A 14,548-nucleotide genomic window follows, 5' to 3' on the forward strand; every position below is an offset into this window, starting at 1 on the left:
ATAGCGTATGCACAAAGAAAGCAGAGATTAGCAATACCGGCACGTATGTAACGCACTGTCTGCCAACAGAATGTTCTCGATTTAATGACATAACTAAACTTTTTTGTTTAACATCTTTTAATATAAGCTCTGATATACTGTCTTCAATAACTTGTCTTATGAAGTTGAGGAGTTGCTTATTTGTTGTTTATTTATTTATTTTTTTATTTATTCTTAGTTTATGTTATTGGCTAATTATTTTTATTGTGTCCTATGATAGCAACCTTCATTTAAATATATATAAAAAAATTAACAATGTAATAAATTTGACAACATTTATAATAATAGTATGTCTACCATTCTTAATTTAAAAAATATATCATAAAGGACATCTTTATTAGCTATGTTTAAGACTATAGTGCAACAAGATATGTTACGACCCGATAGCAATCAGTAACAAAAAAAAAATCATCTGATCGGACAAAAAATTATAAATTAACGACAATAACAGTAGTAGGTAGAGTCTAGTCATCTATGGTGGTTAATGAGAAATAAACATGATAATAATATAATTATGTCTCTATTTTAATTTGGCACTAGTTAATGTATATTTTTCATAGAGCAAAATAAATTGTAAACATTTTTGAATATCATATCAAAAATTGACCGCTCCAGCGGGATTCGAACCCGCGTCTTCGACATACCGTGTCGACGCTCTAGCCAATTAAGCTATGGAACGATATACTCGCTAGAGCGAAACTTTTGATATGATGATTTTTACTTTCGGTTTAAGCGAACCGTGGCGCCGTCTATAGTGAGTTCTTTACAGAGACTCGTAACTATTCAAAGTTTCATATTACAATGAAAATCTTTGACAGGAGACGACACCATGCTATTTTTAATATGTACGATTTTTATTTTTGTGTTACCCACAATTAGGAATTCTAAACAAACAATTTTTGATATGATATTCAAAAATGTTTAGAATTCCTAATTGTGGGTAACACAAAAATAAAAATCGTACATATTAAAAATAGCATGGTGTCGTCTCCTGTCAAAGATTTTCATTGTAATATGAAACTTTGAATAGTTACGAGTCTCTGTAAAGAACTCACTATAGACGGCGCCACGGTTCGCTTAAACCGAAAGTAAAAATCATCATATCAAAAGTTTCGCTCTAGCGAGTATATCGTTCCATAGCTTAATTGGCTAGAGCGTCGACACGGTATGTCGAAGACGCGGGTTCGAATCCCGCTGGAGCGGTCAATTTTTGATATGATATTCAAAAATGTTTAGAATTCCTAATTGTGGGTAACACAAAAATAAAAATCGTACATATTAAAAATAGCATGGTGTCGTCTCCTGTCAAAGATTTTCATTGTAATATGAAACTTTGAATAGTTACGAGTCTCTGTAAAGAACTCACTATAGACGGCGCCACGGTTCGCTTAAACCGAAAGTAAAAATCATCATATCAAAAGTTTCGCTCTAGCGAGTATATCGTTCCATAGCTTAATTGGCTAGAGCGTCGACACGGTATGTCGAAGACGCGGGTTCGAATCCCGCTGGAGCGGTCAATTTTTGATATGATATTCAAAAATGTTTAGAATTCCTAATTGTGGGTAACACAAAAATAAAAATCGTACATATTAAAATAAATTGTACTACGTAGGTACTTTCATAATAGGTCATAAGAAAAACAACACTTATGTACGTGCTTAGAAATTTTATGACATGTAGGTACTCATTTTGTACTCGAGGTGGATATTTTAAGTTTCGGATACCGTTTAGTTTATGTAAATCGTATAGTGATCTTTTACGGCCCATGTTAGTCTATATTAGGTATTTGTCTATAATGTACTCGTATCTTTATAATATTGATCGAATTAAAATGACCGGCTTAGTAGTTTTTGTGTCTTCATCACAAACAGTAAAATTCTGTTCTTTATAATGTTAGTATAGACGCATTGTACTTATAACGCCTTTTAGAACTTTTAGTACTTATCACAAGTTTAGGTTTTCTTCGACATTTTGTAATTGTGTAATGGTTTCGTCATTCTTATGGTTACGGTATTTTGCCAACAAATTTCTCCATGACTAATCTCGCATAACAATATGAACACAGACACTTAAGATTTAACTACATCTTTATTTTCAAATATATCAACAGCTTTTCAATTTAATATTTCATCTTTTAAACGATAAAATAATTAAAAGAGTAACGACATGAAATATAGATAACCTTTTATTTTATAAAAATATATAAAATATATCATATAGATATCTTCAAATTAAAAAGTGTGTCAAGTTTGTATTACATAGTAAAAAAACTCTTTTGTCTTATTTGTTTAGTTTTTTTTTTTCAAACAATTAAAAAAAATAAAAACAGAGAAATTTAACAAAACATTACACCTATTACAACGATTAAGTAAAAATATGATGAAAACTCAAACGACCAAATAACAACCACCCCATAGCCTGGTCGGATTCCTCGAAGATCCGGAGGCGAGGCTTTCCGCCATATAAATCGTACGCGGGTCGCCGGCGCATCAGTTAGTGACGGTTCCGGAAGAGAGACATACCACATCGTGAGTTTTTTTTTTTTTTTTTAACTAATGTAATTTAATTTCATTTATAATTAAATTTAGTAATATGACTTTCAGAAAATATGTAAAACTTCTTTTTAATTTTTGGATTTTCGTAGATAATTGAATAATAATTAGTGTTTTTTTGTGCATAAAAAATAAATAATAATACATATATATTTTTTCTTACACTTGAATTAAAACAGTTAATTATTTTTTTAATTGTGTATTATGTATTATTTAAATTGTTATTTAAGGTTAATAAATAACGGATCTCGTAGTGTACATTAATAACGCACGTCAAGAAATAAACCGGTACTATCAAAATACTCATCTACATATGTTTAAATATACATTAATTTAAGTTTTATAAGAAATAACCTGACCCCACAGGTCACATTATAAGAGGAACGAACCATCTTGAGGGCAAGGTCGCTTTCTATGGCCCTTACAACCGGTCCGGAATTTCGATTTTCTTACGTAACTCATTGTAAAATATTGAATGGAAAGTGTTTATAAACATTTCTTAATCTGTTACGTTGTAAAGTAACACTTTAATTTATCTATTTAAATAAAAATCATTAATTAATGCTTATTTACGCGCACAACTGCTAAACGACTGCACCAAATTGAATAACTTTTTTCTCTATCCTTAAGGAACATATTATTATTTTGTCTCTATTTGTTAATTCATATAGTAGCTAGTACTGTACTATTCTAATACTGTATAATCTAATATTTTAATCACGTTCGTTATTGTCAGGACAAGTTATGTTTTGAATAAAAAAAATTATTAAAAATCTATATATTCACAGAGAGTTGTCAAAAAGTTGTTAATACTCGAAATTTCCGTCATAAAATCCTTGATATTACGTCTCTAACACGTTAAGCAATTTGAAAATCCTTTTGACGCTTACAACTATTTATTTATATTCTTAGTGACCGCATGAATGCTTGACCTTTTATAATTTATGAGCAACTTGATGATATTTTAAAGCTAATAAATAATAAATAAAATAAAAGTCGATACGTAAATTAATTAAAACTGCATATCGTCTTATTGTCTACTGTAATCATTTTTTTTTTATATCGCGCGTAGCATTTACTACTAGATGTAGTAACTAACTATAAATATACATATATATTATACAATAAAAACTATCAATTCTGAAAAATTGAATAGCTATTCATTTTAACGTTCAATGAACTCTACTGGGTTTTACGAGGCGTAAATAAAAATTTACAGATCATAGCACGATATTAATTGAATTCTATAATCAATAAATCTTTCACCTAAAACATAAATATTTATTAAATATTTTAATTTTTTAAATTACAGTTATACATCGTTTTGTTTTATTATGTAAAAGAAAATTGTGATCAACTCATTCATTGATAAAATACATTTTTTAGATTTAGCTATGCTTATATTTAAAAATATATATAAACGCCGTCTATATTTCACAAAAAAGTCACTACCTCTTACGTTTTTTTTTTTTCTTTTTTTATTATAAATATTACAAATTTTTGTTACAGAAAAATGAAGCAAATCCTTTTATTATCGGTGCTTGCTGTAGCGCATGCGCAATTCCCTAACGGTCGTATCCTAGAGCCTCCAGTACCCCAACAGTGCGTACAAAGAGTCATCCACGAAAGATATGCTGACAGTAAGTAATATTATTTATTTATTTATTCCATCATCTTACATCTAACGTTACAGGATATTATCCTAATGCGTTAGTGTCGTTGTCGTATTAAATACATGTCATACAAAGGCAAAAATACAATACTTGACATCACATTCAATTCCATTGTGTCATATAACAAACCAAAACTAAATTATTACTAAAAATTCACAATAAATAAATAATTAAATTACATAATCTATATTAATAAACTATAATAATTCCATCAATTCAATTAATTCCATTAATAATAAAATAAATTAAAACAAATAAATAAATTTAAAACCTAGTCAATAAAACTAAAATCCAACTAAATACTTGATAAAAATGCATTAAAACAATAAAATAAAATATATTAATAATAAAATATACAAATTTTAATTTGAAATTATTGAATCTATAACAAACTGTAAGAGGAGGATACATAGGATACATTGGTAGTCATAAAAGTGTTGAGTAGGGCGTAACGAATTTTTTTTTTCATTTTTTATTATACTTATAGATATGTACTCTTCAATAACTATTAAGGTAATTATGTATTTTTTAACTTATATAAGGTACATTTTTTAATAATTTACCCACAACGCCGACCATATGGAAAATTAGAATCATGTATTTTATTGTACTTACCTGCTAGTTTGAAATAATAACAATCTTTAACTAGAAAACTATTTAATACATTAAAGCATAAAATATTTTTAATTTGTTTTTAGAACTCCTTACGTGGTAGTTATGTAATTATGTGACCCGACAAATATGCTATAACGTAAAATTTAAACAAACAGTCATTATTACTCAGTCAATATTAAACTTAGAGAAAAATTCACCTGCTTTCCCTGGAACATACCTCGTTGTTCTTATTATTATACTTATATAATTATAATATGCACTAATATTTAAAATAAATAAAATAGTATGATTAAAAAAAAATTATAATTTAACCAGGTATATAATATAAAAGACAAATGATTCTTTAGATAGGGTATTCAAACAAACTAGCTCGAACACATACGATTTTTTTTTTATTATTATTATTTTTTAATACAAGACAAAAATATACACATTCAATTCAAACAATAATAAAAAAAAAACATTTTTGGATATGTGAGGAGCTGGTATCTACTATAGATTGAAGTATAAATTAGTATGACTGTTCTAATCGTAAAAAAACTTACAAATGTATGGGTCTACGCGGATGTTACCAAGCGTTATTTTTTACTGCTATTAAAGAACTCGTCACGGAATTAATGCAGAAACACCGTCTCTTAAAATATTTACGCAACGCTTATCTATTTCTTCCTGGATGACTGATACTGATAAGTGAACCAGTCCCTAATCGGGCTTTTTGAAATATTTAAGATAACCGAGATACGAACATTCCTTGACTTAAATTAAGCGTAGATACATTAAGTTACCAGTTTTTAAAATATCTGTAGCATAGTAATATCATCACTAAAGTTACATACAAATGTGAGTCTTCTTTGTAATTTAATAATTAATTAAGGGCATGTGTCACCAGTTGTGGGCAAAGATTATATTACTAATAAGTTTAGATTAATCTTAGACAGCAGGAGATATAATAGGCTATTTGAACTTGTTTCACCTCAAATAATAAAGTAAAAGTTATAAATACCTACGTCTTTGCGAATAGAAATATGTCATAACTATTTTATTCGAATTTTCATAAAAATAATTATATTTACCTGTAGGATATCATCATCCGTCAAATAGCGTTATATTCAACTGGTAAAACATGCGTAAAATTGTTGTTTGTAACTTAGTTAACCACATACTTGGAATATAAAGAACTATTTTGAAACTGCCTACACGGCCCGGATAGCTCAGTCGGTAGAGCATTGGACTTTTAATCCAAGGGTCCAGGGTTCAAGTCCCTGTTCGGGCGTCATGCTTTTTTAAATTTATTTTTATTATTACATACATATCATATATAAAATTCTCGTGTCACAATATTAGTTACCATACTCCTCCGAAACGGCTGGACCGATTTTTATGAAATTTTGTATGCATATCAGGTAGGTCTGAGAATCGGCCAACATCTATTTTTCATAACTCTAAGTTATATCGGGGGGGATTTTAGGGGGTTAATAGCATATATGGCAAAACAACATTTACGGGGTCAGCTAGTTATTTTTTATAAATTTGGAATAAAATTTAGTTGAAATGTTTTTTCAAGTAGTAGGTAAGCACAAATTCACGAGTTATCAAGAAATTTTCTAGGACTCTAGATAGTCAAAATACCACTCATAAAGGTAAACAATAGCGACTATTTCTTTTATTATGATTTAAGGAAAGTCACTTTTCTATTGACATGCATTCTCATGAGATAAACAATGACGCGTGCATTATATAGATACCCCAGATAGTACGTAATATCACAGTGTAAAAATACAGGAATCTAACGACAATGAAATCAAATAAAAATTTATGTTTTAACTTAGGAGTTTCTAGATCATGTCATTTCAACAGAGCTGTCACATTTATTTACCTTGCTCTAAATTTGACAATTTGTTTTGTATGTGCAAGTTTTTAATATTAATATTATAAAGTTAGAGTTTGATGATGAAATATGATCATTAAAATATTATTTTAACATTGGGTAGCCTTTTAATTGAGAAAAATTATTAGCTATATAGCTTTATACTACCCCCAACAGGTATGAAGTATTTGATGAAAAATATTCCATAGGCGAGGTGGGCTGGCAGCATTACAAACATACAAACTAACATATTCCTGGTATAGTGCGGACGAAGCCACGGGTGGGAGCTGGTTGGCAATATATTAAAGGCTTATAACGTTAACGTACTTTATTATACACAAACTTACGATATATGTAAATCTAATCGTTGTCTCATTACATATTAGTTGTTAGGAATAGAAAGTATAATAAAATGTTCTTTTCCACGCCCATTGAATAGAAATTGAAGTTTTACGAATTCAACAATATGTTTCCGGTTTTAAAATAAATGAAATACGATGTGTGGGCATGTTTTCAACAGATGTAAAAAAAGAGGCAGTTATCAATTCGACTGTATTTTTAATGCATGTTAGGTACACCATAACTTTTTAGTGAGTGGACCGATTTCGATAATTCGTTTTTAACCGAAAGGTAGTGCTTGTCATGCGGTTCAATTTAGATTTAATTGAAGATGTGACGAGTAATTTTTGAGTTATTTCTAATAACGTGTATAAGTATACTTTACTATTTTCCTTCTACCTACGCTGTATTACTGGTCGATGTAATTGTAGTCGGTTTTTATTTTTTTCATTAGGAACAAACACAATTTTTATTCATTTATTTACACTTTTTTGCACACCAACATATAAAGTAACAAAAATGTAATTAAGTAAGTAAAAAGTTAAAAAGTATATGTAAAAAAAAAATATTATTTAATTCTGAACTGAATTTCACTATACATATATTATTCTGAGCAAGAATGTAGAGTTATGAATATGACCGCTTAGGCAGCCAGGCGAATTTCACCGAGTTCTATGAAATGGGTTTCTAAACTACATTAACATTAGTGTTGCCCAAATGCAAGAACAAGACGAGACTTAGCCAGTCTTGGTCTTGGTCTTGCGCCAATACACCTGGTCTTGGTCTTGGTCTTGGTCTTGCGCTCCCAGTCTTGGTCTTGGTCTTGGTCTTGCAGCAAGAGTCTTGCAAGTCTTGCAATTACCTATTAGTCTATTACTATTTATTAAAGTTTACTTTAAATCTTAGAAAAACGTATTAGAATTGGAACATTGTGAGCTTGAATTAACATAGCCATAGTAAAGATCAAGCAGATTAATAAATAACTGAAGATTTGATAAGAAATTCGAAAAATCAACTGACCTATATGTCGTTTTCCATGGAAGTAACTGTTTCTTAATAAACATTTATGATTTATAAGCTTACATTTGCTAAAACATGTAAAAAAACAAATTAATTACAATAACTTGACTGTATTTTAAAGAACAATACTTATCTGTCTAGAAAGAGATTGAACCCTCAACTTATAAGAAATTTAATAAAAGAGTTTTACGATTTATCATTTATTTGAATAAAAAATAAAATACAACACAAATCAACAGCTTTATCATTAGGTTATGATACTTTATATCAATTTTTTTGACCAAGAATTAATACAAAGTAACCATCTGGCTGACTCATCACTTAACCTATTTCTATGTTTTCTAATTACTAATGATGCTTTAGAAAATAACCTCTCAGCAGGTACTGAAGTTGCAGGTATTGAGAGAAAATCACGGGCTACAATATTTATTAAACGGGTGATATTTGAACACTTTTTGCTATTTTTTCTTGTAAAAACTTAAGAAATATAATGACTAAATGTACAATAATAGTACCTAAGTAATTAGTTAAAACCATATAAGTAATCAATATTATAATATATACTTACTAGAATGAATTAATATGACATCTACTACCTATCCTTACCATTTTATCCTAATCATAATACTACTTGCGTGATCAGTATAATGTATTCATTTTCATTCTAAGCACTCTGAAACTTATTTATTCTTTGGAACACCTGTAGGTACTCTTAAAATTCGAAATTATTTTGCATGAGTATACCTACGCCCTATGGCGGCAATCAAATAGTGTCAAATGTTATGATTTCGGCGTGGCGGCAACGATTGTTTTAGATTTCAAAAGAAGCCGCCGGCGCGTGTATCATAACCATGTACTTCCGAAAAGCGGCAAATTTCTTTGAGAAGTACAAAACCTTTGATGCCGCATTATCAAAGTGCCGATGGTTAAAACATAACTATGCATGCACTCAGTTTGATTTTAATAGATATTTTTTTATTCGCTATGTTTATGGTATTAGTCGTAATGCGCATAGGTCCAGTTTTTCATATTCTTTGATACAGTTTTTTGCGTCTCATAGAATTCCTAAGCGTACCTACCTATACACCGAACTGTTACACCTAACTACTCAGTGAAATAGCGCTAAGTCCTAGCTGCAAGACGCAAGAGTCTTGCAGGCTATGTCTTGTTCTTGCTCAAGTCTTGCACGGTCAGTCTTGGTCTTGGTCTTGCTAAAAATACGCGGTCTTGTTCTTGGTCTTGGTCTTGCAAAAACGCAAGAACAAGACCAAGACTGCAAGACCAAGACTGAATTTGGGCAACACTAATTAACATATGTAGGTACTTATAAAAAGTTATTTTTTTTAATTAATGAGATAATTAAAACATAATTACATTTTTCGTTTTGATAATATTACTGTAGATTGATGTAGAGATATTATTTTTAACCACTATACCTACTCCCTACACCTACCTGTTAGTATTTTTTAAATGATATGCTTTTTATAAAGTTATTATATTTATCACATAAGCTAAATAGCTTCGAGTTTAGCAGTACTATTTAATACAAGGTAAAGATGAATACTAAGAAAAATGTAAAAATAACGCTTCAACTGACATGCCATCTAAAAATAATCTTACATCTTTCTAAATCTTAATATATATAAATCTCGTGTCACAATGTTTGTCCTCAATGGACTCCTAAACTACTTAACCGATTTTAGTCAAATTTGCACACCGTGTGCAGTTTGATCCAACTTAAAAGATAGGCTATATTTTATTTTGGTATATTATGTTATTATTATATTTCAGAAAAAAATAAGGTGATACGAAGTTCGCCAGGTCAGCTAGTATTTTATAGATTCGTTCACATTTTGTAGCCTATAAAAATTATGTTCCATATTTGAATTCACTGCTTTATTTATTACACAATGACGTGCAATATAACATTTAATATGTATGTGTGTAGTTACTCTAATATGAAACAGTCTATAGTCCTTTTTTGTGTAATTTTTTGGATAAACGGTGAGATCTCGGAATGTATTAGTTTAATTAAAAATATTATTTGTACCTGGGAAACTTATTAGGTACCTACATCTATTGCTACTTAAACCAAACGCAAACAGATATATACCTAAGCTAATCTAGAAAACCAGTATTAATGATAAACAAATTTAGTTTTACCGTATAATAGATATAATATACGAACATATTTATTAACCTTAAATTAATTTCTTTAGATAAGGGGTACTTCTTCTCTTGGAGGGATCCGGCTTTACGAGGCGTTGAAGAGGACTGGCTGAGCGCTAGGAACTACTGTCGCCAGCGGTGTATGGACCTCGTCTCCTTGGAGACAAGTGACGAAAATGAATGGGTGAAAGCTCGCATCGTTCAGGATAAGGTACTATTAAGATGACTCTTAAATAACAGTCATTTGTTACCCAACAAGCGACCTGCAGAATACATGATCGTTTAAACCGCATGCTGCTCTGAATACAAACATTTTTTTTTTCAAGACTTGTCTTGAATATTCTATTTAGTTTAACATTTTTAGACAGATTAATAGAACACATTACTACTTTGCTTAACAATACAATAAACTGTCTTATCCTGTGTTTGAATTATTATTACGTTAAACGCGAACAAATCGCTATGAACGTGTTAAAAGATTTGAAGTACAGTAGGTAATTTTCAGTTAGAAAAATTCTATTCTCGGTAAACAAAAGAGGTTTAAAATGGTGACAGCTAAATTTTTATTTTAAGGTAGAGCTGCCTTGACCTGCAACGTGCTTCTATGTGTTACCCGTTTATTTTTCTCGTATCAATTGTATGCAGTGAAAACGATTTTCAAAAACAATCGAAGTAGAAAGTAGAGCCATTTAATTTAAAACTATGAATTCGACGTGCCTGTTGTTTAAAAGTTAGCGTGGATGAAATGAATGTCAAATATGTATGAAACATGTGCTGAATTCGTCAAACTTCGATTGTTTTATCATGCAAGACAGATAGTGCTAGAACAATGGTAAATTCTCCTTTTCTAAGTTTCACTGTTTCACTTCGCGTAAGTGACAATGTTTTTCCCGTCGTGGGATAGTTGCGTTTATCAGTACGTAATTATCGAATGTAGGTAAATTTATTTAGAACACCCATCTTATTAGAACTAAGAATGAGTATTTATTTGGTTATTTACTTCAATGAGTAACAATGTATGCTTTAGATAACATCATATTTATAAAATAAAAATGTTTATTTAGAATAGTAATTAAGAATACCGATAGAAATATATTTTGACATAATAAAAATGACAGAAAAAATAATTTGGCTAGTTCTAACCGCCTAAAACTATTTGACCAGCTTTTGTGCCTTTCATAGCAACAATTGAATTTACTATTCGTTTAAATTAATATATTTTTTTTAAACTTCAAGAATTATTATTCACCGCTATGTAATAAGCTATAGAATATATATAATAAGCCTCACACGCTTTAATATGAGGAACAAAATAGCCTATAGGCTTCCTCGATAAATGCGCTATCCAAAGTATAAAGATTTTTTTTAATTCGAAGTATTAATTCCTGAGATTAGCGCGTTTAAACAAAAAATCTTTTCAGCTTACATTATTATATAAATTACTATTCTTATTATATTTAACTGAGGTAGGGCACAGCAGGAATTTCCTGCTCAAAATATGGAGCAGCCCGACTGTGGTAGTACCTCGACCTTACAGAAGATCACAGCAAAATAATACTGATTTCAAGCAGTATTGTGTTCCTGTTGGTGAGTAAGGTGACCAGAGCTCCTGGAGGGGGGGGATTGGGGATTGGGTCGGCAGCGCGCCTGCGATGCTTCTGGTGTTGTAGGCGTCTATAAGCTACGGTAATCGCTTTCCATCAGGTGAGCCGTACGCTTGTTTGCCGAGCTAGTGACATAAAAAAAAAAAAAAAAAAATACTAGCGACCCGCCCCGGCTTCGCACGGGTGCAATGCTGATACTAAATATACTACAGAATGTCTTTATTTATAATGTGAAGCTAGCTTATGACATGGTTATTAACATAATAACAACAACATTCAAATATGCGTCGTTAGATTACACGTTGTTACAGAACGCGTTGAAGAAATAAAGGTTCACTGCTCGTTCCCCGTAGGTGATAGCTTGATAATATGTAGCCTATATGTTGACCCGACTTCTTAATAATATTCGTGCCAAATTTGAAGTAAATCCATGCAGTACTTTTTGAGTTTATCCCGGACATACATACAGACAAACAGACAAAAATTCTAAAAACTATATTTTTGGCTTCGGTATCGATTGTAGATCACACCCCAAGTATTCTTTAAAAAAAAATATTCAATGTACAGTTTTTACTTTCCTACCATTTTATTATATGTATAGATTTAAGTATTTTAACTAAATTCCTCTTAGCAACTTTTTTGCGATTACCCGAATATAACGCTGATTACATTGGTGTAATCAACATGAGAGGATTTAGTATTATGATGTTTAACAAAGCAGTAAATATTTTTGTCTATCATACAACTTTTGTGTTCTTTTTGTCATTTTCAAGATTCTACCCTAATTTGTTCTAGATTAAATACATTTGGACATCTGGCCGTCTCTGCGACTTCAAGGGCTGCAATCGACCCGATCTTCTGCCTAATGAAATCAATGGATGGTTCTGGACAGCAGAGCTTCAAAAGCTGGCTCCCACCACGAACCGCCAGCAAAATGACTGGTCTGAAGGCGGTGGCATTGGCAAACCTCAACCAGATAACCGGGTAATTTATTATGAACAACATAAATTTTACTTACAGCTTATAATTAACGGTTTTATATTATTAGGTTCTGAATATCTGTAATAAATCACATTACGTTAGCGTCATCAATTATTACGGAATAATTTGCGCATCATTACGTAACATATTCTGCGTATGATTAAGTAATATTTACTGTTAAGGCTCGTTCGTTAACGTCGAGGTTAAACGTAATGAAAACGAAAGTGGTGTAAATATTTATGTGCCGGCGAATTATTTACCGAAGGGCGTACCCGCATGCCTGCAACCCACTTTCTACGGCCTATACAAAAGCTCATCGATATTCGGCGTGTGTCGCGAGGTCTGATACTACTTTCGCCTTGGTTCGGTGCGTGGTTGCAGCACGCAAACGGCAAGTGTCTGATAACTCCCCTGGATCATCCGTGTCCGCCTTGCTTACGTCACATTTACAATGCAATCATAAACTTGCATTATGCGGCTTCTTATATAATTCTCACTTCTTGTTGAGTATAGCGATGGGAAACTAAATGACATATCTCACAAAACATGGTTAAATTAAATAATCGTTTCTCACAACTTGTAATGTTCGTTGGGTTTTAAACAAGCTGCAATATAGATTTAAGCGGTTTTTTAACCGACTTCCAAACAAGAAAGGGGTTCTCAATTCGATTGTATTTTTTTTGTGTATGTTACTTCAGAACTTTTGACTTGGTAGGCCGATTTCGATAACTTTTTTTATTCGTAAGGTGGTGCGTGTCATTTGGTCCTATTTAAATTGATTTAAGATCTAACAAGTACTTTTCGAGCTATATCTAATAATGCGTTTTTACTTGACTATTTTTCCGACGACCTACGTTGTATTATACCGCATTACTTTTTACTGGGTGTATCGATTTTAATGATTTTTAATTTAATCGAAAGGTGATGTTTACAATGTGGTCATATTTAAATTTCATCGAGATCTGATTAAAACTTTTTGAGTAATATTTGATAAAGCGTATTTACTTGACTATTTTGCGTCTATTGTATTAAGTAGGTACTTGTCGATGTAATTGAAGTCAGTTTTTTTTCGTTTTAATTTTAACCTATGGGATCTTTAAGTGCTTGATTGTGATATTCTGATTCATTATGGTATTTAGGTACAGGTCTACTTGGACAATATATTTTTTAATATATCTTTTTCCTTCTACAAATCTACTATGTTAATATATGTTATGTGTTTTTAGGAATTAATCCAGGGTGGCGCAGCGGAGCACTGTGTGGCGATTTTGAACAACTTCTACAATGATGGCGTACACTGGCATGACGTCGCCTGCCACCATCGCAAGCCCTTCGTCTGCGAAGAAAACGACGCCCTCCTGAAATACGTGCGATACACCAACCCCAATTTAAGAGTTTAAAATCATCATCTTTACTATTCAAAAATGTAACCAAATCATTATAAAATGTAAGGAATCCAAAAAAAAATTTAAAATAATTGTTACTAAAGAATGAATCGAATCGAAGTTTACAACCAATTACAAACTCGAACAAATTTATTTTAATTTATCGAAAATAAAATGTAATTATCTTAGATTTAAGGCTTAAGGTTTTAACCTCAATGAATATTTATTACAATATTTAAGAATATTATAGTGGTCAGTACAAACCAACAATTTCTTATTTAATAAAGACTGCTATTAATTTAAA

At 30.9% G+C, this 14,548-nt stretch overlaps 1 protein-coding gene and 1 non-coding gene across 2 annotated transcripts; both read left to right on the forward strand.

Moving 5' to 3' along the window:
• The first annotated feature begins 2,533 nt into the window (after nucleotides 1-2,533).
• Nucleotides 2,534-14,548, forward strand: LOC123660156. The gene is made up of 5 exons (XM_045595261.1): nucleotides 2,534-2,567; nucleotides 4,101-4,231; nucleotides 10,325-10,485; nucleotides 12,674-12,862; nucleotides 14,086-14,548. Exons 2-5 carry the CDS (start codon nucleotides 4,105-4,107, stop codon nucleotides 14,257-14,259), a joined length of 651 nt encoding a protein of 216 aa, XP_045451217.1. The 5' UTR covers nucleotides 2,534-2,567; nucleotides 4,101-4,104; the 3' UTR covers nucleotides 14,260-14,548.
• Nucleotides 6,080-6,152, forward strand: Trnak-uuu. Its single transcript has one exon. It is a non-coding gene; the product is annotated as a tRNA-Lys (tRNA).

Source organism: Melitaea cinxia, chromosome 2 (assembly GCF_905220565.1).
Source record: "Melitaea cinxia chromosome 2, ilMelCinx1.1, whole genome shotgun sequence".
Taxonomy (NCBI): Eukaryota; Metazoa; Arthropoda; class Insecta; order Lepidoptera; family Nymphalidae; genus Melitaea; species Melitaea cinxia.

Bases quoted from the DNA above. Each gene is read 5' to 3' on its own strand.
- LOC123660156 (XM_045595261.1), top strand. From the start codon at position 4,105: ATGAAGCAAATCCTTTTATTATCGGTGCTTGCTGTAGCGCATGCGCAA. The intron at 4,232-10,324 runs GTAAGTAATATT...TAATTTCTTTAG, and splicing joins CCACGAAAGATATGCTGACA to ATAAGGGGTACTTCTTCTCT. The intron at 12,863-14,085 runs GTAATTTATTAT...ATGTGTTTTTAG, and splicing joins AACCTCAACCAGATAACCGG to GAATTAATCCAGGGTGGCGC.